The sequence below is a fragment of the Amia ocellicauda genome, chromosome 6 (assembly GCF_036373705.1).
Source record: "Amia ocellicauda isolate fAmiCal2 chromosome 6, fAmiCal2.hap1, whole genome shotgun sequence".
NCBI lineage: Eukaryota > Metazoa > Chordata > Actinopteri > Amiiformes > Amiidae > Amia > Amia ocellicauda.
Window position 1 is genome coordinate 12,657,878 of NC_089855.1, and position 21,671 is coordinate 12,679,548.

Below are 21,671 nucleotides of genomic sequence, written 5' to 3' on the forward strand. Positions count from 1 at the left end.
TATCCAACTTTGATTGAGTGCACCTTGTCCTCTCTCAAATTAATCTCAGAGCCTTTCTGGGTATCTGTCTAACAAGAGTTTAATTGCCGGATTGATTGGTAGATGAAGAATGAGTTTCTGATTGGTTGATCTGTCAATCTGTCCAAATAAACAACCCAAAGAAACAACCTGAAGAATGATAAGGAAGCTTTATGTTTCCCTCTTCTGTCCAGTTAAGGGCTCTGATAGGAAAAATTAAGAACTAGGACAGCATAGGCTTCATACAGTTTACTTAGATTCTGGCATTTGACATTGGAGGTTTAATTGAGCATATGAAAATATGTATTTTAGAAGAGAGTGATTATACATTCATGTTCATCTAACTAAGGCTCAGAGCACTTGATTATATTACTGCTAACAAGTACACTTTTCTATTTGCAGGCAAGTCAGAGTTTTGATTGAAATAACCTTCTAAAATAACAATTTTATATCTTCTAAATTCTGTGGTTTTAAATATTATATTAGTAAAAAAAATAACATTATTTTCTTTCTGCAGACCAATATTGTGAACCAGCTTCTCAAGAATTTTGCAAATCCAAACGTTCTTAACTGTAATGAAGAAAAGCCATCAGGTAGGAATCTCTCTCTCTCTCTCTCTCTCTCTCTCTATATATATATATATATATATATATATATATATATATATATATATATATATATATATATATATATATATATATATATCTTTTTCGTATTTTAATGAAAAGTGCTTTAATTTTCCTACCAAACTGTGTTGTCATTATTTTTGTTCTGCATGATGTTTCGAATTAGGATTAAGAGAACCCTAGCAAGTAACCTGAAATATAGAACGTGTCTATTAAAGCATTTATTGATTCTCATAAACCCTCTCAAGCAGATAAATAATAGTCTTTCATACAATGTTTAAACACTATTGCCAAGCTAATGTAAATCTGATTAGTTATTGGATTTAATTGTTCGAAATGTGTGTTGAATATTTATATCTGTGATCAGTTGAGTTGCTCTTGATATTATTATTAATATTATTATGATAATCATTGTTATTATTATTATTATTATTATTATTATTATTATTATTATTATTAGTGTTACTACTACTACTACTACTACTACTACTACTACTAATCATAATAATAATAATAATAATAATAATAATATGTAATTAGACATTTGTAAATTTGACATGGTTTATAGAAGAGGGCATGGGTGGAACCCCCTTCTAAATTTCTGGAATCAATAGAGGTTTTCACATGATCATGGAAAACAACAGAGAGGACTTCCATGTATGTTTTTGCCAAACATGAAGCCCAACTCTCCAACACAAAGTACCCTCCACAGCAGCCATATCTTTGTTGTAGTGTTTCTCAGCTGTATTACCAGAGATAAAGGACAGCTACTGAGAGCATTGTCGACGTGCCTGCCATACCAATCCTTTCCTTTATCTCGATCACTGTGATAATGACATTCACCCCTGATATAATCACCTTCTGCACTGCACCTCTCACTAATCAATAAGTAATTGTAAGTGCAGGATTAGCTCAAGGATGCCTGGCATTACAGAAAGAGTGAAAGTGACTTGAATTCAGTTTTATGTATCCGAGTCAACTAAACCTTATGCCTTACCTTCTCTAGGACCTGATTACAGAAAGTTGCTTGACACTCATTGTGTTTTTAAAGTAAAACAAAATCGATAAGGTTATGCACTGTTGTATAACACATTCAGAAGCACTACTGGATCTGTGTTTGTGTAGACACTGACTTAACTAAGACTTAACAGAAATAGGTTATTAAGCATAGAAAGATTTTGGGATGCAACCTAATATACAATTTGTATTTCCTGTGGCCTCTTTCAAATAACTATATATATAAAAACAATGAGTAAATTAATAAAACATTTACATTTCTCTGAAGCAGTAGCAATCAGTACAACCTCAAACCTCTCCATTAAATCTCCATTTATTTACAATAATTTATTTTGTTTCCAAAAGTCAAAAATGGCAGAAATAATTTGAATGTACTACCTCAACCTGTTGAATAATAAATACAATGTGGATTAAGGTACCTGTGGTTTAATTCTTGATATTAACAACAGTATTCTTTTAATTACATTTTGTTCAACATTATTCAACATTCTTATTTCATATTTCACACTTTCAAGCTTCGTTGTGTAAATGTAGTAGACATTACAAATTATTCAAACTTTAATCATGCAGTGCCCAATAATAACACTGCAGTATTTGTCTGATGAATTATATAATTGTTTGCTAATACTTCCTTGCATGGAAATATTCATAAATGATACTTTAGATGCAAATGGATTTTACCTCTTGCACAAGCCTTGAGGTCAGTTGGGTTCTCAAAGAGCCCACGTTATAGAAGGGGAATAGAGAATACTCCCCATTCCTGGCTCCCATGTTGGCTCAGTATCAGCTGTGCTCTGCTCATAAAGGAAATTAATTCATGATTTATGCTTCATGAGTGAAAGTTTTAAAATCAACACGGTTTGGAATTTATTATAGTGCTTGGTTGCCTCATTAATCTACCTGCTGAACTTGGCTTTTGCTATTCTGTCTTCCTTGCAGATTTCTGAAGGCACTGGGCCTGCAGGCTATGTGATGCTGATGAGATACAAATGCTAAACTATAAATGGTATTTTTTCTTTCACCGTGGTGTTATGTTTCTGAGTAATACATGTACTTTGATTTGTAGACATGGCAGCCTCTGAATTTATAGCAGAAATACTTCTGAAGGCAGAGGCTACCTGGGAGGAAAGGCTGAGGGACCCATCCTCTCTCTCATTACCAGCAGAGGAAGCGTGTGAAGAAAACAGCCATGATGTGTCCATGCAAGTGAAGAAACTGTAGGTCCAAAGGAATATTCTGTAACAATCTTTTGAAAATGGTGGAAAAATACAGGAACACCAATAGAATGATGGATTAATTAAACTAAAACTGCAACTAATTTAAAAGCAATTGCTGGACTGTTAAAATGACAAATTACAACACTACCATCAGAAGAACTGCTCATATTCATGGTTTTGTTTGTTTGTTTTTTCATTGGCTTTTATCCTGCAGGAATCCTCTTACCCTCTCCATCTCCAAGCAGGACAGCCTTCTTGAAAAAAATGCCATGTTCAGAGACACAACTGGTGCCCCGTCATGCCAGCCGTCTCAAGACAATGGGCGTGACAGCAATTTCATTAGTGGCTCTAGCAAACTTGAACAGGTAAGTGAAAGAAAATATACAGCAAAGTCAAAAACTCCTTTCATTTTATATAGTAAATGGCAAAATCTTTGTTTCTATTCTTCTCAACCTTCTTTTCACTGTTGCTTTGCTAATTAATTTGAAAAGAAAGATTTTGTTCATTAGTTGTGCATGATGCATACACACACACACATACACAGAAAAAAAACTAAACACACAAGAGAGTTTTAAGATAAAAAAGTGATGTATTTCTTCTCATTCCTTAATCCAAAAGCTGTAGATTGTTTCTACAATGAAGGGAGGGTACAAAATATAGTTGACTAGTGGTTTGCATTTAATTGTTTTTCTCACATTAGGCCGAGCACCAAGTGATGTCATATCTCTTTGACGTGGAAGCTTGTTCAGGTCTTTGTGTGTAAATCTGAATTTGACAACTGGTGGAGCTTCATATGTCTTCTTCGTTAATGTAATACATAATTTTTTAAGCAGTCTAAAACTACTTTTTATTGCAGATAAAACTAATGCCTCCTGCACCGAATGATGATTTGGCTTCCCTGAATGAACTGACTGAAAGTAGCCTACTGTATGAAATGCATAAACGCTTTGGAAATGATCAGATCTATGTAAGTACCATCAATTATTTATTGTTATCTTTTCTAAAATGTGTCGAAATATTTTCCGCTCCAAATTCTTTTCACATCATTTCTAAACCCAACCTCACCTTGCTGATGAAACACGCACACACACCAGGAGATTTCATTAGAGGGAAGCTGAGTATGCTAAGATCTCACATCTTAGCCAGGTCATTCTGCAGCACACGATTTTGGATTTCCTTGTAGTTCCTGCAACAAGATTAGAAAAACACTGCTCCAGTTCTACAACTCACACCAGGTTTAGTGTGTTTAGTGTGTTGCACCAGTGCAACAAAATATATATATATTGTATTGCTAAATAATGTATTGTTGTCTATTTTTCATGGCACTACTCATCGATGAGGAACCTTCAGCACATGTGGGCTTGACTCTAGTGCATTCAGTTACTAGGGTTGCTATATTATCTGTGCCATATGTTTAATATGGGTGTTGAATATTGTAAAAATGGGATTTAAGGCTGCGCAGCAAAAATATCCATGCAGGTGAGCTCATCAGACAGCTGCTTTCAGAATTATACAATTTCTGTGTCCTGGATATATATATATATATATATATATATATATATATATATATATATATATATATATTTGTTTTTAACGTATAATGGGCTGCAGCTCATGTGCATTCAAAATTAATTCCTCACCACATCCCATCTTGGCACGGAACTTGTGTGTGAGTAAAGCCTGTGAACCAGATCAAAAGTAGGCCAAGGCACTGGTCCAACACTTTGTAAATGAAATCAACGTAGTCCCGACACAAGAGAACACTGTGAAATTGTTTTAATAGGTAGTTGTTGTGAACTGGAATTTAAGTGGATTTTCCAACCACTGTGACAACAACACTGATCACATTATTCGCTTCCATGGTTACTTCTGAAATGTGTCGATGATAAAAGCCCCTTTATTTAGCTTATTCCTTTGTATTTTGAATGGTGATCATTACCGTTAATTTGAAATCCTGTATGTTTTTATTTCATTTTTTTAATTAAATGCTCTTTCTACTTCATTCAATGTATTTATAGTATTTCTTATTTTATTCACTGGTTGAGTATAAACTGAGTGATGCTTATTTTTGCCCAGGTTTTAAAGTCTATTATTAATAATTTGCATTATATCAACTTTCAATTATGGAGTGTGTTTATCTGGCATTTAGATAATTTCCATCAAGCACTGGAAATGAACATTGTGACAGCCAGATAGGACACTGCGTTTATGTGGACTGGACCACAGTTGTGTGGTATACAGCCAACGTGCTTTGGGTTTTATGTCAGCAAACAAAAAAGGTAGAGCCCTGTTGGTTTGTACCTTGGGGATCTGTTGTGAAGAAAAATGAATGTGTACATATTTATGGCCTTTCATTAAAACAACTATATTATATTAAGTTAATCGATAATTGAGTTGAAAATTAGAAGGATTAAGGTTATCTTTTATTTCCAGACCTATATTGGAAATATTCTTTTGCTGGTCAATCCAAATAAGGAGCTTCCTATATATTCAACACTGGTGAGTTTTTGTTATTATTATTATTACAATGATTATGATTGTTGTTATACGTGATTAACAATTAGTATATGTTTGTGTGTGCTTACTCTTGTGTGTTGTGAGAAAAAGTGAATATCTGCAGATTGCAGATAACTCTGTCTTTCTAGAATACATAAATAACTACCAATAAATAGAGACACCAGTGCATGTTTTCAGCTGTAGAAATGTGAAGCCTTTTCTACACAAAGCAAGAAAACAGTGAGAACCGCACAGGATTTTCTGATGTATGTTTTTAAGAAAGGATTAAACCTTTAAATATTAAAACTTTACATGCATTAAAAATAAGAATCTATTATACCTAGGAATGTGATCTTAATTGCACTATTTAAATTAAATTCAATGTTTACTTTAAGGGACTGATAAAGGATCGCTTCTATTCCTAAATGGAGATTTTATAGTTGACCAATATACTATTATTTAATGTATTTGATGTTAAAATGCTTTTATATACATGTAACTAACCATAATTAATGGGCCCTGATATAAACTAGGCTATCCACACCTTAAATTTCAGGCACCATTTGATTTTAATGTCACCTGACTGAGCCCATAAAGGAGAACAGCGATAGATGGTGTGGGAGACATATGTCACATCATATGCGATTTTCTTCCACCGTCAGGTCCTCTCAGTTTTAGTACCCCTTGATACAGCCTCTTGTGTGAGCGGTCTGGTGTGAACAGAAAATACACCCGTCTACACTTCCTGCGTGAAAGCTGGTTGCTTTGGTTCGCACCTGGGATTCTCTTGTGCCAATTAAGATGGCCAGCCAGGACTGTCATGTAGCCTTTCAGGACTTGTGTCATTAAGCAGAAATTCAATCTCACCTTCTGCTTCACTGCAGTGTGGCTCGCTGATAGATACAGGGCAATAAAGGATCTGTGGGGACTGTCAGTGGAGGCGTTGAAGTGGAACAGAGTGCAGGTGGCTCAGCAGACATTTGGAGCATATCTCTTTATCTGTGTTTTCCAGTTCTGTGAACATACCCAAAGAAGGACAAAGCTCGGGGGGGTTCTGGAAGGGCTCATTAGACTTAGTGTTGCTGTTTGCTTGTTTTTTTTATTGTTTTTTTAATCCGGTTCTGTTTATTTTATTTTATTCTGTTTAGATTCTCTTGGGTCATTCTCACAGTTGATGGACCCCAGAAGCAAACCTGCATGCAAAATCCCCTAAACGTATTCGTAATCGTCGTGCTTTTGTTTTCTGTGAAAACGTCTCATTTGTGACCTTGACAGTGCAATCATCAAAACAGAATATCTTACAGACACGGAAAGCAGCTAGAAAAGCTAGTTGTACAGCAGATTTTTGATGAGACGCAGAGTTGAACAATGAGCCGCATTAGTGCGCTGTGGTATGGTTTATTTTCTGGCCTTAGAGGTCACCAGGAAGGGTAATCTCTAGCTATTCTCTCATTTGCACAAAGGAAAACAACCTGTATGTATCAGTTAAACAACAAATGTAGGGACAATATTAATTGCTAACACCAAAGCAACAACAGCATCCCTCAGTGAGCTCTGTTGTTTCTATTTTTTCCCTTCCTTACTCTGTCCTTCCAGTGTCCTTTTGCTCTTGCTGGCTACACAGCAGGAGACGGTAAGGGCTCTGTGACCTTATAATGAGATCACAGCAGAAGCCACTGTAACTGGTATTCTTCCTAAATAGGGTCACATTATGTACAGAATGTTGCTCATTGTATAGGTCTTCAGTTTGGAGCACTAAAGGGTTTATTATAAGCAGACTGGAAACACTTCTGGCCTTCTGTTTTTATTTCAAGAGCTTGTCAGCTGTAATCAAATCCATGTACTGTGCTTCTTAATTTTCCTAAGGTTATTATGTTACAATGACATGTTTACAATTATACTTGTCCTGCTTGCAATTTGTGACCAAAGGCAATCAAAAGTGATTAGGTTTTTTTCTTCTGGAATAGCACACGGTATATGCAAGTTTATTTTGTTTAAAATTGATCGTTTGTGTCTCACTTATGTAATATCTTTGAGCTCCAAGTTTTGGCCAAGAAGCAAACATGTAACTTAATACTGATGCACACAAAACAATGGTATGTGAATGTGTTTAATGAGCTAATCATGCTGAAATCATGTAAACAGTCTGATGGACAGCAGGTACATATGTGTTGCAGGTTAGCCAGCTTTATCTGAGCTCCAGTGGGAGGCTGTGTTCGTCCCTCCCTCCGCACATCTTCTCCTCAGCTGAGAGAGCATATCACATGATGGTTCAAGAGAGGCGGCCCCAGTGCTTTATCCTCAGGTACAATCCCAGACTTTCCACCATTTGATGAATAACCCAAATAATTACCTTTAGCCTGTAAGGGCCTCTTAAATGGCAAATTCCCAATTGATTTCAGTTTATTTACTCATCAGTCTTGAGAGGTCGTGTGTTCCACATTGGCTGTGCTATATCTTTCTGACAGGTACTAACTGCAACCGCAACATAATTGTTACGCCCTCTGGTTCCAAAAAATACGAGCGTAAGCAAAATATGTTTAATTAAGAAGTGTAAGGTAATTAAATGTTTGTAATCAAAATTGACATTCACTGTGTATCATGATTGCAAGATTTTGTGACATTTTGGAGTGGTGTAATGATCTAAAAATGTACGAGAAGAGCTTACGATTGGATCAGCCAGTAATGATTTCCACTTGGAACACTGGTTGGACCCTATAATCTATAGTTCATCGACTCAAGTCTGGGCTATGTAAGATGTCAGCTGAAGCCTGGAGCTCCTAAGGGGCAGTGAAAAAGCCCCCTACGTCTGGAGCGAAGTAAATAAAGCTTATGTCTAGAACAAGCTCATATACACTGAAGAATTGAGGTGAATCTGTTTAGCTTTTTGACTGTTTCAAACCCTCCAGTCTTTGTGCCATTGTTAGAATTGAGGAACAGATGGATTCCAGAATATTCCAGAATATTGGAGCCAATAAACCTGGCTCCCTCTGTCAAGAAGCCCAAGCTTTGTCACAAATGGACTTTCCAGTGCGATAATGATCAGAGGCACACATCCAGGTCTACGAGCACAAAACGTCGATTGGCTGCAGACCTCAATCCAATAGCAAATGTGTTGTATGAGCTGAATAAAGCGCCCCATAAGCTCAAGCCATGTAACCTGGTGGATCTGGAAAGGTTTCTGCATCGAGGTGTCTTTAAATATCCCTCCTGAGAAGTCGATGAACACATTAACAGGCTACAGGAAGATCTTAGTCCAAGCCAAAGGGGATTCACAAAATGCTGATTTATGTATATTATATAAAAAAAATAGGGAGTGTAAGACTGCATTTTCTTGCTGCACACCTTTTAATTACAGTTCATCCAGTCTGAATATATTAGCAGACTACTATGTATAATTGTTTCAGGGATTTAAAATGGCTACATTCAATATAATTCAGACCAAATACTATACTTCACGTTTTAATTAAGTTAATCACAGAATGTAGTTGACCTTTTGAAGCCATCTGCTCATTTGTTGGCAGCTTGCATAGCCGTCTCTCTTTATTTACGCCGGTGTGTGTAACATGTGCACTCTAGTGATAAGCGGTTTGATTTATTTTAATTATCAGGTACAATGGTGGTGTTCCCTTTTTCGGTAGTCATTTTAGTTTTTAATTGCCTGAAGGGTGCAAAATAAAAACAAATGGAATGACAGCCTGGAAGTAAACTGTAAATGATTTAGCGATGACGGTTCTAGATATGGATCAGGGAGTATTGATATATAAATAACAAACCTTACTGAAAATGAAATGACAGAAACAGTCATGTCACCACACAACATTGACTCTGAATATTTGCAACTGACAGTAACGCTTTCCTTTTTTCTTTCTTTGTGTGTCTGTGGCTCAGTGCCGGCAACTGAAAACTGAACTCTGTTTATTTTCGCAGTGGAGAAAGTGGTTCTGGGAAGACTGAGGCCTGCAGGCACATAGTGAAGCACCTGGCTTCACGCTCAAGTACGAGAGGAAACTCATTGGAACCTAAAATTAGACATGTGAGTCTGAAACTTACCTGTTGGACTGTAACTCAAGGCATGAATCAGACGTTTATTACTCTCAGAGTGTGTTGTCCAGGAAGAAAAAACATTTACACTGTCTAGTCACATAATTAGAAGATGTGCCTAATAATGTGTTCAACAATCGTTTGTTGACACTGTATTACTGCTATTGGGTGTTGAATGCCCTGTCTTTATCATGTTTGTCATTTGATCTATTGTTTGATGTTGCTCAGATATGGCAGCCCTTCCTGTTTTTCCTCTTTCAGTAAGTTCATGTTTATAGTAACATCTGTCTCTTGTGGTTTCTAATTGTTTTACTTCTGCCGAAAAACGGAATGGTCTGATGTTCTGTTTCTACAGCTTTTACTGTTGAGTATCCTGCTCAATATTTTTCCCTGGGATGGGATAGTATAGTTTTCACAGTATGATAACCTTAATAATTATAATCATTTTAATACACTCACCATATTTATTGGAATTTTAATTTAAATCTGCAGACATTCTTGGCTCTGAGTCCTGACTGATGCTTTTCACTTCATTTCTCTTTTAGAACTTCATGAACATAACTCCTGAACATTTTGATAAACATTTTTGTATCTGTCTATGTGAGGCGAGTGTTTGATATGTGATTAAAAACATGATTTAATGAATCCATACATAGTGGATCATGCAAAGCAGGCAATACCTGTACTTTATGTGCGTTGCTTTTGAGATATCGGCTTGTTCCCGGTGGTGTGTGACAAGGTTGGAAGTGTTTCCAGCACAAGCACAAACCCATGTTCTGCAGCGTCTGCACAAAGGACCTCCATCTTCAAACACTACACCTTCTTTTTTCTCATATCTAAACATCCATACATTAAAAGTTTTTCTCTCGTCTGTGTATTGTGTTTTGTCTGTATGGATTGGTTTTGTGAGTCTATGACTATTTTCAGGAGGAGGAGGGTTTGTAAATTGTGCTTTGTGTTGCCCCAGGAGCTGCACGGGAAAACAGTTCTGGGGGCGGCCCCTTGTACCCCATTGTACCCCATATGTAGAGCAGCTCTCATTCTGAAAAGGCAACTGTCCAGTGACTCCTGGCATTTTTTTGTTTAGTTTGTTTGTTTGTTTGTTTTCAAGTGAAGTATGTTTTTCTCAGCAAACTGGGGTGAGAACGCAGGGTTAAGGGAGGCTACAAGGGCATTATTTGTCTTTCATTGCACACTGCTGGACCCCGGTGGTGGTATTAGGTTACTGCAATTAGCAAATATACGATGTTTCTATAAATCATTAGATTAGAGTGCTAACATTTTTCCATACATTTGATGTGACTGTTTTGTGAAACTCTAACGATAAACATATTTCTAATAATTATAATTCTGTTTTTTAAGTCATTGAAATGTCCTATTTGAAAGTATATATACTATGTTAATCGTGTCTAATTATGGTCATGTCAAGTATTTGTTAAGGTATAATAGAAGTATATTTATGTATTTATTGGTAGATGCCTTTATCCAGGATAACTGACAGTTTTATACAAGCATTACAAAAGTGCAGTAATACAGTTCCATATAAAATTCATCCAAAGTACAATTAAATGATTACAAAAGTGAAGAAATACAGTTAATATAATATTCAAGGCATATACATTTTAGTTCAAAGGGGTAACAAGTGCAGACATGATGCATTGAAGTCCTCGGTTTGTGCTAAAGGGAGGAGGCAAAGGAGAAATCACAGTAAAACAGCAGGGATCTAACAATGGATTAGTGAGCAGATTGTATTTATTTTCTTGTCATTTCAGGTGAGTTGCATCCTTGAAGCCTTTGGCCATGCAAAGACGAAACTTACTAATAGTTCCAGTCGTTTTATAAAGTACCTTACACTGCAATACTGTGAGAAGAAAAAGTCTTTAATCAGAGGTAAGCCTGAGATATTAACAGACAGATTGATTCATAGTGGGAAGTTGGCTCTTGCATGAATGCCTTCAGAATATAAATAAATAAATGCATGAACCATGACCACAAGGGGGCGATGATGAACTGTGAAAAATACATAGCCATGACATGCAAGATACATTCTACAAAACAATAAATTCATTGTTAAATCAATACATATATTATTGGAAAGATACTATTTATTGTTCTTTTAATCTAATGTAAATGTACTGTTGTAGCAAATGTGAATGTTGCCCTGATCAGTTAGCCTTACATAATGATTTCTTTATTTTTCTGTCTTTCTTTCTCTACTTACAAAGTTTACATTTCTTTTCTTTTACAGCTAGAGTTTATACATATCTTTTGGAAAGGTCCCGGCTCATTTCACCACCACCTCATCAATTCAACTTTAATATATTTTACCTGATGGCTGATGGGATGTCCAGTGAAGAGAAGTGTGGCCTTTATCTCAACAATTTCCTCGCACACAGGTAGGCCTTGCTTGAACTAGTCTGTTACTACTATAAAGCACCAACACTACAGTTGCTATGGGTGTCATGTTTAAATAAATATTTATTTGCTGGAGTCTGATATGTTCGAACTTGCCATATGAATATTTAATGGAGTAATCTGTGTGAGCAAGGGACTGAAAAATTGATGCAACCTTTATTTCAGCACCATTAATACTGCTACTACTACTACTAATAATAATAATAATACATTCAATATATAATTGTTTGCCATCATCCCAAAGGAAGCAGGTTGATCTGCTTTATTGACACAACAACTAACACATTTCTATCTGAAAGCTGATGAAGATGCAATTGAGTTAAAACCAGTACATGGAAAGCGAACCTCAGAGCTCACACTGTTACACACATCAAGAACACGTCCATTTCGCCCGTATGACCTCACTCAGAAAACCGTTTCATGGATCATTTTCTCCTGGCTTAGCACAGAGAATACATGCCCACAGTCCACACTGTTACATCCGCTTTAACATGATGGCAGATAAAGGAACAGATGTTGACACAACAGTAGCTCGCATAAAGATGTTTGTATCTCTTAATCCCAGTCCCATTTTATTAAGCAATATGGATATATTTAGTTTTGTGAAATAAGTGTCAGCTGTATCTTTAGTAAACAGAGTGAGACAGCAATTAGTCTTGTACAAATACGTCTTTTTGTGTCTCATTGGCATGAACTATATCTACATATTCATTAAGAAATATATCATTTAATGTGTGAACAATTATATCATATCAGTGTGTGACACTAGAAGGGGATCACATCTGAATTGCTTTATGCTAGTTCAACTGGCACTGATATACAGGGCTTCAGCAGCGATGTTGTCCCTCTTTAGCGTGTTTGTGCTTTACTTTTGCAAAAGCACTGTACTGTTCTGTGTGTGAATATCATGTGCGTCACTGAAATATCAGAAAAGGATTTTTGTGCCAGTCACCTTATAGACTTTCCCCATTGAAGCAGTGCTGTAGTGTGCAGTTGAATAAAGGTTGTGCACTTACAAATACATAGTAAAACTCAATGTGCAGGAGGGTGAATGAGAAGGCAGATTTTGTTTGTTTTGTTTGCTCAACTCCGAGTGCTTGCCAGCTGCTAACTGCTCGTTTGTTTGTTGTAGGTTCTTGAGCCAGAATATACCAGAAGAGAGAGGAGCAGCAACAAACATGCAGAACAGAGACAAGTTTGCTGCCCTAAAACAAGCCCTGAGGGCCCTGGGCTTCAACAACCTGGTATGTTCTGTGAACGGCCTGTATGTCAGCATTGTTGCACGGAAAGCAATTCCTCATCCGCCTGCTGCTACAGATCTATATTAAAACAGATTGACGCTGAGGTATTCAGCACAGGTGTTTTGGGGGGAAATCCAATCAAAGCAGTTCACAAAACAATTTCAAATAATGTCAGTATAATAGATGCTTAAAACATAGTCAGTGTACGTTACATTATGTATGGATTTATAAGCTATGGGAGAACACCTTTGCTTCCTGCTATTATCGAGTCTAATGGCAGTGTGGAAGGAGAAGGTGGTTTCCTCCTGTGAGCTCAGATATTCCCATCATATTTATTCCCATCATGAACCTCAGTTTGAACTTCTAGGAAAGGGTCATTGTGGCTTAGAATGGGCTTACGCACTTGGTTGGAGATGGAGTTTGATTGTATAGTCATGTGCTGATGTGAGCTCCGAATTTGGACAGCAAGGTACTTTTTCAAATTATTATTCTGATCAATCCTTCCCTAGTACTGTAACATGATATTCCAAAGAAAACAACTGCCCAGACACATTTAAAAAACCTGTCTTCAAAAGTAATTATTGTCCTGTGTTTTCCCTGGAGCACAGGCATTAGTATTAGAATATCATGTTAGGTGGCAAATAGGAAAGGTGCAATTCAGCAAAGGGCAATCGAAGCAGGAAATGGATTTTTGAAAATGTGTTTTGAATAGGCTTGAAAACAGATATGTAATTTCTGCATGCTCATCTCCAGTCAGCAGTGTTTTCAGTTTGCTAAATAACAATATACCTGCTTATTATTACATTCCTCCTTAAGTCGGGATGGACTGGCTGCAAAGGGAGCATATGGGTGCTGTGGGCTCATCTGTGTTCGTCTGCCCTCTAATCTGGGTGTATTTACTCATTATCCAGTTAATAACGGCATTCAGCATGGTAACACAGCATGTTATGTATCAGTGTTTTGCGAACCCTTATCTGATTAAAACATTTAATACCAATTTCATTGTCTGGTGATGTTTGCCTTAGCCCATGAAAACACAGATTACGATTGCAGATCAATACTTCCTGTTTCTACACAAACATGTTTTTTTTAATGTCTGTGAGCTGCTATACACTCCCCACCCCCATCCCTACTATTAGTCAGATGCTTTCCTCTCTAAGTGGCCCTCCATGTCTGTCACTGTTTGTGCCGGCGTCCTGCTCTGTCCTTGTCACAGTCATGGGAAAGGTAAAATGCGTCACTGTAGGACTGATGCCGTCATTTCAAAATGCTTGCTTTGTGACTGTTGCAGAAAGTTATGTTCTGTGTGTTTTAGTGTCCCAATTCTTAATTCATCCTATGTATGTGTTTAAGCAGTAACTTGGGGAAGTTAATAGGTAGATTAAACAGAATACAGTGCATTATTCAGCTGTATTTACTGCACTTTCCAGTCACTGTGATACCAGAAGTCTTACGAGACTTTGAAGTCCCCCGTCCTGGAGCACTGTACATGTCTAGCCCAGCCAAGTTAATCTCATTGTATAAATAAGACTGTATTTTATGTATGTGAATACGTTATTAGTGAATTTCAAAATACATATTTCATAACTCTTGATCAACCGATGTGTTTGCTTATCCAAACAGGCTCTGGCTCTTAGAAATGAATAATAGAATCTCTAACACTATTTATCTTTGTTATTGATTAGTCAAGTGAGTGTAGGCCAAAATCATTTCTATTTACCTGCTACTAACATACGTCTGTTGTGGTTGTCCGAACTCCTGAAATCATAATAAAACTGTCTTGCAGCAAAACTGGCCGTATAAATTGAGATAAGATATCAGCATTGTTCACACTTCTGTGGTCTAGCCTTAAGCAATTGGGTTCACTGCCGGCATAGTTTTCAGTCAGACAGAATAATGCTGAATCACACTACTGTGCTGAGGGAAAAATCTGATGAGACAACCAACTTCACTTGCGAAGTGTCCAAAACCATTTTGCTTTTCCTTGAATGTTGCAAGTTATAATAAACTATATATATTTTGTTCAGATTGGTCCAGTTCACTCAAAGTAACTTTTTTTTCTATCTTATTCTTCTTGACTTAAATGCTCAGGTTTTTGGTTTAAATGTTTACGTTGACTAGAAGATATCAGGCTTGGACAGTAGAGGGCAGAATTTTCTTATTGTAGAGAAGCAAAATGTTTCACAGCACTTTACATTTTTTTTTTTTTACATTCCTCTGTCCTCTGTCTCAGAAAGTGTGATTGTATAGAAACATTGAAATGTTATTAGGCTCATTCGTGAGCTACTTGTGCACAATACGGCTCCTTGTGAACCCAATATCAAATTGGCAGGAGCAGTGTCAAGCTTTCTCTTAACGGGGCACGTTGTAAACAAGTGCAAATGGCATATTTGCCTGTATATAATGATACGGCACGCTAACAGGCAACTGCGTCTTTATCAGAATTGTAACACGTTTGACTTCCAAGCAGTTATAGTGTTAGTGTTATAGGATCCCCAGCCCAACTCGGGAAATCCTCAAATCCTCACACACCAGTCAATACATGGTTCAGCCTTGTGAATGCTAAATAAATCCGATGCAGCGGTGTAATTAATGGAGCTCTGAGAAATCAGATAGCAGGCTTTTAACCTTAAGCCAACAACATCACGTTAAGCCTGCTTTGCATGAGACCAAGTTGAAACTGCAGAGTGAAGAGCTTCATTTCTATCTCCTTCTAGTGGGGATTTCAGAAATCATTAGCTGTCAAAATTAGAATTGGCCGTTTCTGCATTTTTCATGAAAGATTAAAGACCTATTTATTTATATATGTTTGTTGTTTGTTTTTGAGGAGGTGGAAAACCTGTTTGTGATTCTTTCTGCCATCCTTCACCTCGGAGACATACGGTTTACAACACTGACAGATGCTGAGACAGCGTTTGTGTCAGACCTGCAGTTGCTAGAACAAGGTCAGTGACATGTGACCTCCTGGCTCTGTGCCATGATCCAGTTGTACCAGCAGGGGGAGCACTGTTCACTGACAAGCTGGTGGCTGTGCAATATTCGAGGTGCTTCGCTGTGGTGTAAACAACTTTCTTTCATTTATAGAAGAGATTTCGTCTTTGATTATACAATTACACAGTTGTGAGTCATGCTATTGTGTGCACCTTGTCCTAAACAGCTTTCAGTTCAAATAGATTAGAATAACTAGGCTATTAACATTCATTAACGCTTGAATCTGATTATTTTATATTTTCATAAAATGTATAAATACCTTTAGATGATTTCAGATTTAGATTTTATTCCTGTTGTGAATGTATAGCATATAGAATTAAACACACATGAAGCTACTATAATGTTTTAACAGAAAACTGATGTCAAAAGCCCTCCATCAAGTCAAAAATGTAGTAATGAAAACGTACCTGTGTTGCAATCCATTAACTTTTTTTCTCTTTTAGAAAACATTAATATAAAATTATTGTTTTTAGTTGCTGGAATGCTGCAAATTTCATATGACGAACTTGGATCTGCATTAACGTCTGATGTCCAATACTTCAAAGGTAAAGCTTAATTAAGTATTGCACGTGTTTAGACCTGTATTTAAGAAATTAATTAAATAAAAATGATGGATTTTAAATCCAATGTAACATTGCATTAAACACCAGATGTTGATTGATCAGTACATTATGAACATGGAGAATAATTACCTGCTTAATATTTAATAGATAAAAGCAAAATCAGATGTCTTGATGTAGGATAGATGTCTCTCCTTTGTTGATGTAATATTTAATCAACTGCAAGAAATATAATTAACCGACTTTATCAGATGTTTTTAGTCAACGACAGTAAACAGTGTAACCTTCGGTCTACAATAAAACAGCATCATTTCATCACTCCGGCTAGAAAATGGATGTGAAACTGTAGACTATGACGCCAGTACGGGCTGTGATTTTCACTTGAGTGAGCCGTGGAATTACAGTAATCTGCCGGGGAAAGTCAGAGGTGTTTCTGCCACATCGAATCCAATCTGGAATTGCAGTGATGTCCTTTAAGGCAGAGTTAGGCCTTGAAAATGTAATGCTATGTCTCATGAGCAGGCCAACAGTGTTTTGTTTCTTCATATTCAAGCCATACAGCCATACAGACTAATGCAATGGGTCCATACAACTTAGTGATTTCATAGACACAGTGGCGTGACTTTCGTTTCGGAATATATGATGATTTGAATGAATCCTTACTCCGTTCTCCTTGTGTTTACAGGTGATGTGATAATGAGAAGACATACAGCTGAAATGGCAAATCATTACAGGGACCTTCTTGCAAAGTCCATGTATAACCGTCTCTTCAGCTTTTTAGTGAACAGCATCAACTATTACCTCGAGGGCCAGGAAGACAGCAATGGGTAAGAAAGATTCAGAAAGGATAATGACTTGGAGAACTTGTCTGGCTGCGTAAAGGATTAGTTTGACCACTGCACCTTAAGAACTAGTCATACAAAAAGCCTCATCCACCAGGTTTCCAAAATATTCAGAATCGGTGCTCACTTGTGGCTGTGAAATCTGGTTACTAAATCCAAAAACACTTCAGAAACTGCAGATGACACAAAGAAGAATGGAAAGATGCATGCTTGGAATAACAAGAAGAGGTAGAAAAAGAAATGAATGGTTAAGAGAACAAACAAAAATATGTGACATAATTGAGTCAATATTGTATGTATATGATATATATATCAGCAGCAGGAAGCAGCCTATAACTTTATTACAGTTTATTGTACATTACACATTCTCCAACCTTCCACCAACATGATTTAATGATTCCCTGTAGGAATTACAAGTTGCCTTTAAACTCACATAAAAAGCTAAGCTAATTTCATTTTTTATTGTTTCAAATCAAGCATCATAAAATGTTATGCGGTATTGAGTTCATATTAAAACATATATGACTACAGACTATCCAGTCAGCATTAGAGATAATGTGTGTGAGATGTTGCAGTTCACTCTCGTGTGTGTGTGATGGCCACTGGGAGTTGTGCCCAAAAGCTTTGACCAAGACATATTTTCTCTGAAATATTGTCCTTAAAATAGAAGGTTCGGTTTAACTGGTCTTGCAAAAATGCTTTACATCTTCAGTGCTCTGCATGGAAAAAAGCTGCTCTGAACCTATAATGACTTAGGATAATTAGAAAGTAGGAACAAATGTGACTGAAATATAGATACATCAGGACCAAAATGTAATTGAAATGCTTTGTCACCAGTTTAAAAACGGGTCAGATGTTTTTATTGTATTTCACAAGGATATATATATTAGAACCCGGCTTGATTGGAAATTAACTGGTATTTCATAGGTCAAAGACTTCACATAATATTTGCAATCCACTAACTCCCCATTCTTTACAGGATTAAAATAAAAAATGCTCTCATTAACACCAAATGCCCTTCTAGGTAATTTTGTAAGTTAATTAATTGTAAACAACCAGTTTTTTTTTAATCATTTTGAATGTATCAGTTAAACAGATAGCTGGTAGAGCCATATTCTTTCAGTCTTATAATAATCTCATAATAATCTTTTAAAGCTGCAGGCAGTTTCAGATATATTGACTCATTTAACAAGTAGAAGTCTAGCTGACATTTTGTCAATGTGAAACCTAGTTAATATTCTTTGCCATTATAGAGATGTAAGAAAAGATTCTAAACTGAACACAGTAAAGCGTACTATAAATATTGTAACGGTTGTCTGAAGCACTTTTCCTCCCTATACAAAATGTTATAATTATTTAACTGAAAGTCAATTACTAATAAGATAATACTAATAATATGTAACAATGTAACAGTCTCTACAATTGCAAAAACTTGACCGTGCCTGAAGTCCACTGTGGGGAAAATTTATACTGATGCGAGATACCAGGGGACATGGAGTGGAAACCAGACAACGCAGGCAAACATTTGATGACAGATCAGACACCGTAAACAGTGAATAAAGATAAAACCAAATGTGAGATTGGCAGTGTGACTATGACTTCATAGTTTGCACTACAGCCATTGTACAGCCATTTGGTGAATGGCACCATGACATCCAGGGACAACAGTGTACTGCCTGCGTTGGTGATATGTCTGATTATTGTCTTTACAACTACCTGTATACTATTGCCAAATGTAAGTAAGATGGGAGTTAAAGAGAACAGCTCTGAAAGGAAAACAGCAAAAACAAAAACATCCCCCTCAGAAAGCGACTACTCTAGGAACAGCACTGGGGGGGAATGGCACAGTATTATAGAGGATGAGGGTGCTAAGTATGTCTTCTATTATGAAGCAATTTCATTCTCCTGTGCTAAAGCATCACCTCTATGCATGACCTCGAATATTCTGCTTTACTTCCAGCCATTCTTACAGAATGATTGTTGATGATTAAAAATGATTAATTTAATGAAAAACCTATTACAAATTAAAGGCAGTGCCGAAAACCTTTTTTATTACTATATTAAAATCAAAAGATGGGCAATACACTAAGGTATTTCTTTTTGTTCCAATCAACTAATCCCTAATTCCAATCTTCAGCCAAGATTTTAGGCAAGTTTTGACTTGCACGTTGTGCTTCAAAAGCATGACCATTTGCACTACAACAACAATAATTACCCTCAACATCCTATAATGAGCGATGATGGGATGCTGGGTCAATAGAAATATTCAGGGAATTCCAAATAATGTCTCCAAGCCAATTTACTCATTACCTCTCTCAACGTGATGATGTGTAATCAATATATTGTAAAAGAGACTTGTTTTGCTTAACAGTCATTGGTTTGATCTTTCTTTTTTCAATAACAAGCCGCAGATAATTACAATTGATTTACCTCATAAGGACTAATGCAGGGTGATGTAGTTGTGATGTTTGTCATGACATCAGGTCATTTAATCAGGATTTGGAAAATGAAAAGTTCACACACTTAGAGCAGCATGGCTATCTATATATTTATCTATCCATTTCTTCAGTGAAAGCACGTCTTCCATGTCAAAGACCACTTAACCCTTTTACTTTCATCGCTGTACTATCCTCTGCCTGCAGCAGCACAAGGTTAAATGCTAAATGAAGTTCAGTTCAATATGGTTTAAGTCATGGATTCAGTTGCAGAATTAACATTATCGATATCCAAGAGGAAAAAGGTTCGTATTTCAGTGTTGGTTGTTCCCATTCTTCCCTCTTCTAAAGTGACCCTGCGCTTGAAATTGGGATATTGGACATCTTTGGTTTTGAAGAACTCCAGACAAACAGCTTTGAACAGGTATGTAATCAGGTTTCAGTTTTGCTGTATAATGGATTGGCAGAATCAAATGTTGTGTCTTTCAGAGAAATACACTATTTCACTTTAACAGGTCAGAGCTGCCTTCAGCATGCAGATTTAGACAAATATAATCACCATGCAGCAGGTACATTAGTGTAACAAACCTTTACAAATCTGGAATGTATTATATTGATTTGTTTTTCACTGTGTAAAACATCACAATAAACCACTGCATTTCCCTCCCAGTATCCTCAATATCTTATCAACAGTCTGGTTAGTATAGAGTACACCTCATATTTTATATTATCATGCCAGATGAGTTATTTTCTTATGTCTTGGTAAGAGATTGAGTTATCCACTTCAAGCTAATTTGTCATTATTCTTTTTGCTCATTTTTAGCATCTGTTTATTATTTTTCTTCATTATTACAGATTCATCATAAGCAGCTTCCCGTTTCTTGACACGGCTTACTCAATACAGAGTCACTGGCTTTCTTTGATTGTCATAACAGAGAGTTTCTCTGTAAGGGCTGATGTTTTCTTTTGCCCATTGCTGCTCTGCTTGGTCAATCCAGTGTCCACACTAAAGAGAAACAGCTGCAATGATATCATTGGGCTGCTGTGCCAATGAACCCCATTGAACATGACATTCCTGACAGCATATGGAACTACTTCCCTTTCTTGCCTCCTATATAGATACAAGTAACAAAATGGTTTGATTGTTTTTTCTTCCATATGGAAGGTTTTTATCTCCAGACAAGGTGCTGCAATTGGAGGGGCAGTCTGGCATGAAATTAATCATGATATTCTAGTGTTGTGTCTGAAATAGTAAAGAAATTACATGTTTGTTATTTAAATGGAAAGTATTTGTATTCCGCTTTCAGATGTTTATGTCAGGTTTATAGGGATTTGGACTACCAATAATGAACTCAGAGAGAGCATTTAGCTTCCACAGCTGAGCAGTAGCTCATTAAACTTTTGAAAGCAGTTAATTGTAATAGAAATCCACAGGAGCTTTTGGTATGGTTGGTTTCCTTATTACATTTATTTGTTTCAGCTTTTTTATGTGGGGAGGGGGGTAGTTTAGGTTAACTTTCCCTTGTATTTCATGTTTAAATGTATTTATAGCATATAAAGTAAGACACACGCATAAAAACAACAACCTAAAAGTGACATTGGCAGCTGTTTCTGGTTATCCAGGAATAAATACATCATTTTGGTTGGTTTTAAAAGTTCTTTGCACACATAACAGCATGGTAATCTGTGACATTTTAGTAGCTATTTCTATGAGCTGACAGAAATTTACAAAGAAATAAGGCCAGGGCAAGATATTCCAGCGCACCTAT

At 36.5% G+C, this 21,671-nt stretch overlaps 1 protein-coding gene across 2 annotated transcripts in view; it reads left to right on the plus strand.

Annotated features, from left to right (window-relative positions):
• Window positions 1-21,671, plus strand: part of myo16 (myosin XVI) — a 130,390-nt gene that overhangs the window by 49,531 nt on the left and 59,188 nt on the right. For both annotated transcript variants that reach the window (XM_066706164.1, XM_066706165.1), the window contains exons 8-21: window positions 536-611; window positions 2,728-2,878; window positions 3,093-3,243; window positions 3,735-3,845; window positions 5,312-5,377; window positions 7,552-7,679; window positions 9,305-9,410; window positions 11,191-11,308; window positions 11,667-11,814; window positions 12,966-13,077; window positions 15,902-16,019; window positions 16,539-16,610; window positions 17,311-17,452; window positions 20,254-20,326. In XM_066706164.1, the coding sequence (XP_066562261.1) occupies window positions 536-611; window positions 2,728-2,878; window positions 3,093-3,243; window positions 3,735-3,845; window positions 5,312-5,377; window positions 7,552-7,679; window positions 9,305-9,410; window positions 11,191-11,308; window positions 11,667-11,814; window positions 12,966-13,077; window positions 15,902-16,019; window positions 16,539-16,610; window positions 17,311-17,452; window positions 20,254-20,326 (1,572 nt within the window). The remainder of the gene's footprint in view (window positions 1-535; window positions 612-2,727; window positions 2,879-3,092; window positions 3,244-3,734; window positions 3,846-5,311; window positions 5,378-7,551; window positions 7,680-9,304; window positions 9,411-11,190; window positions 11,309-11,666; window positions 11,815-12,965; window positions 13,078-15,901; window positions 16,020-16,538; window positions 16,611-17,310; window positions 17,453-20,253; window positions 20,327-21,671) is intronic.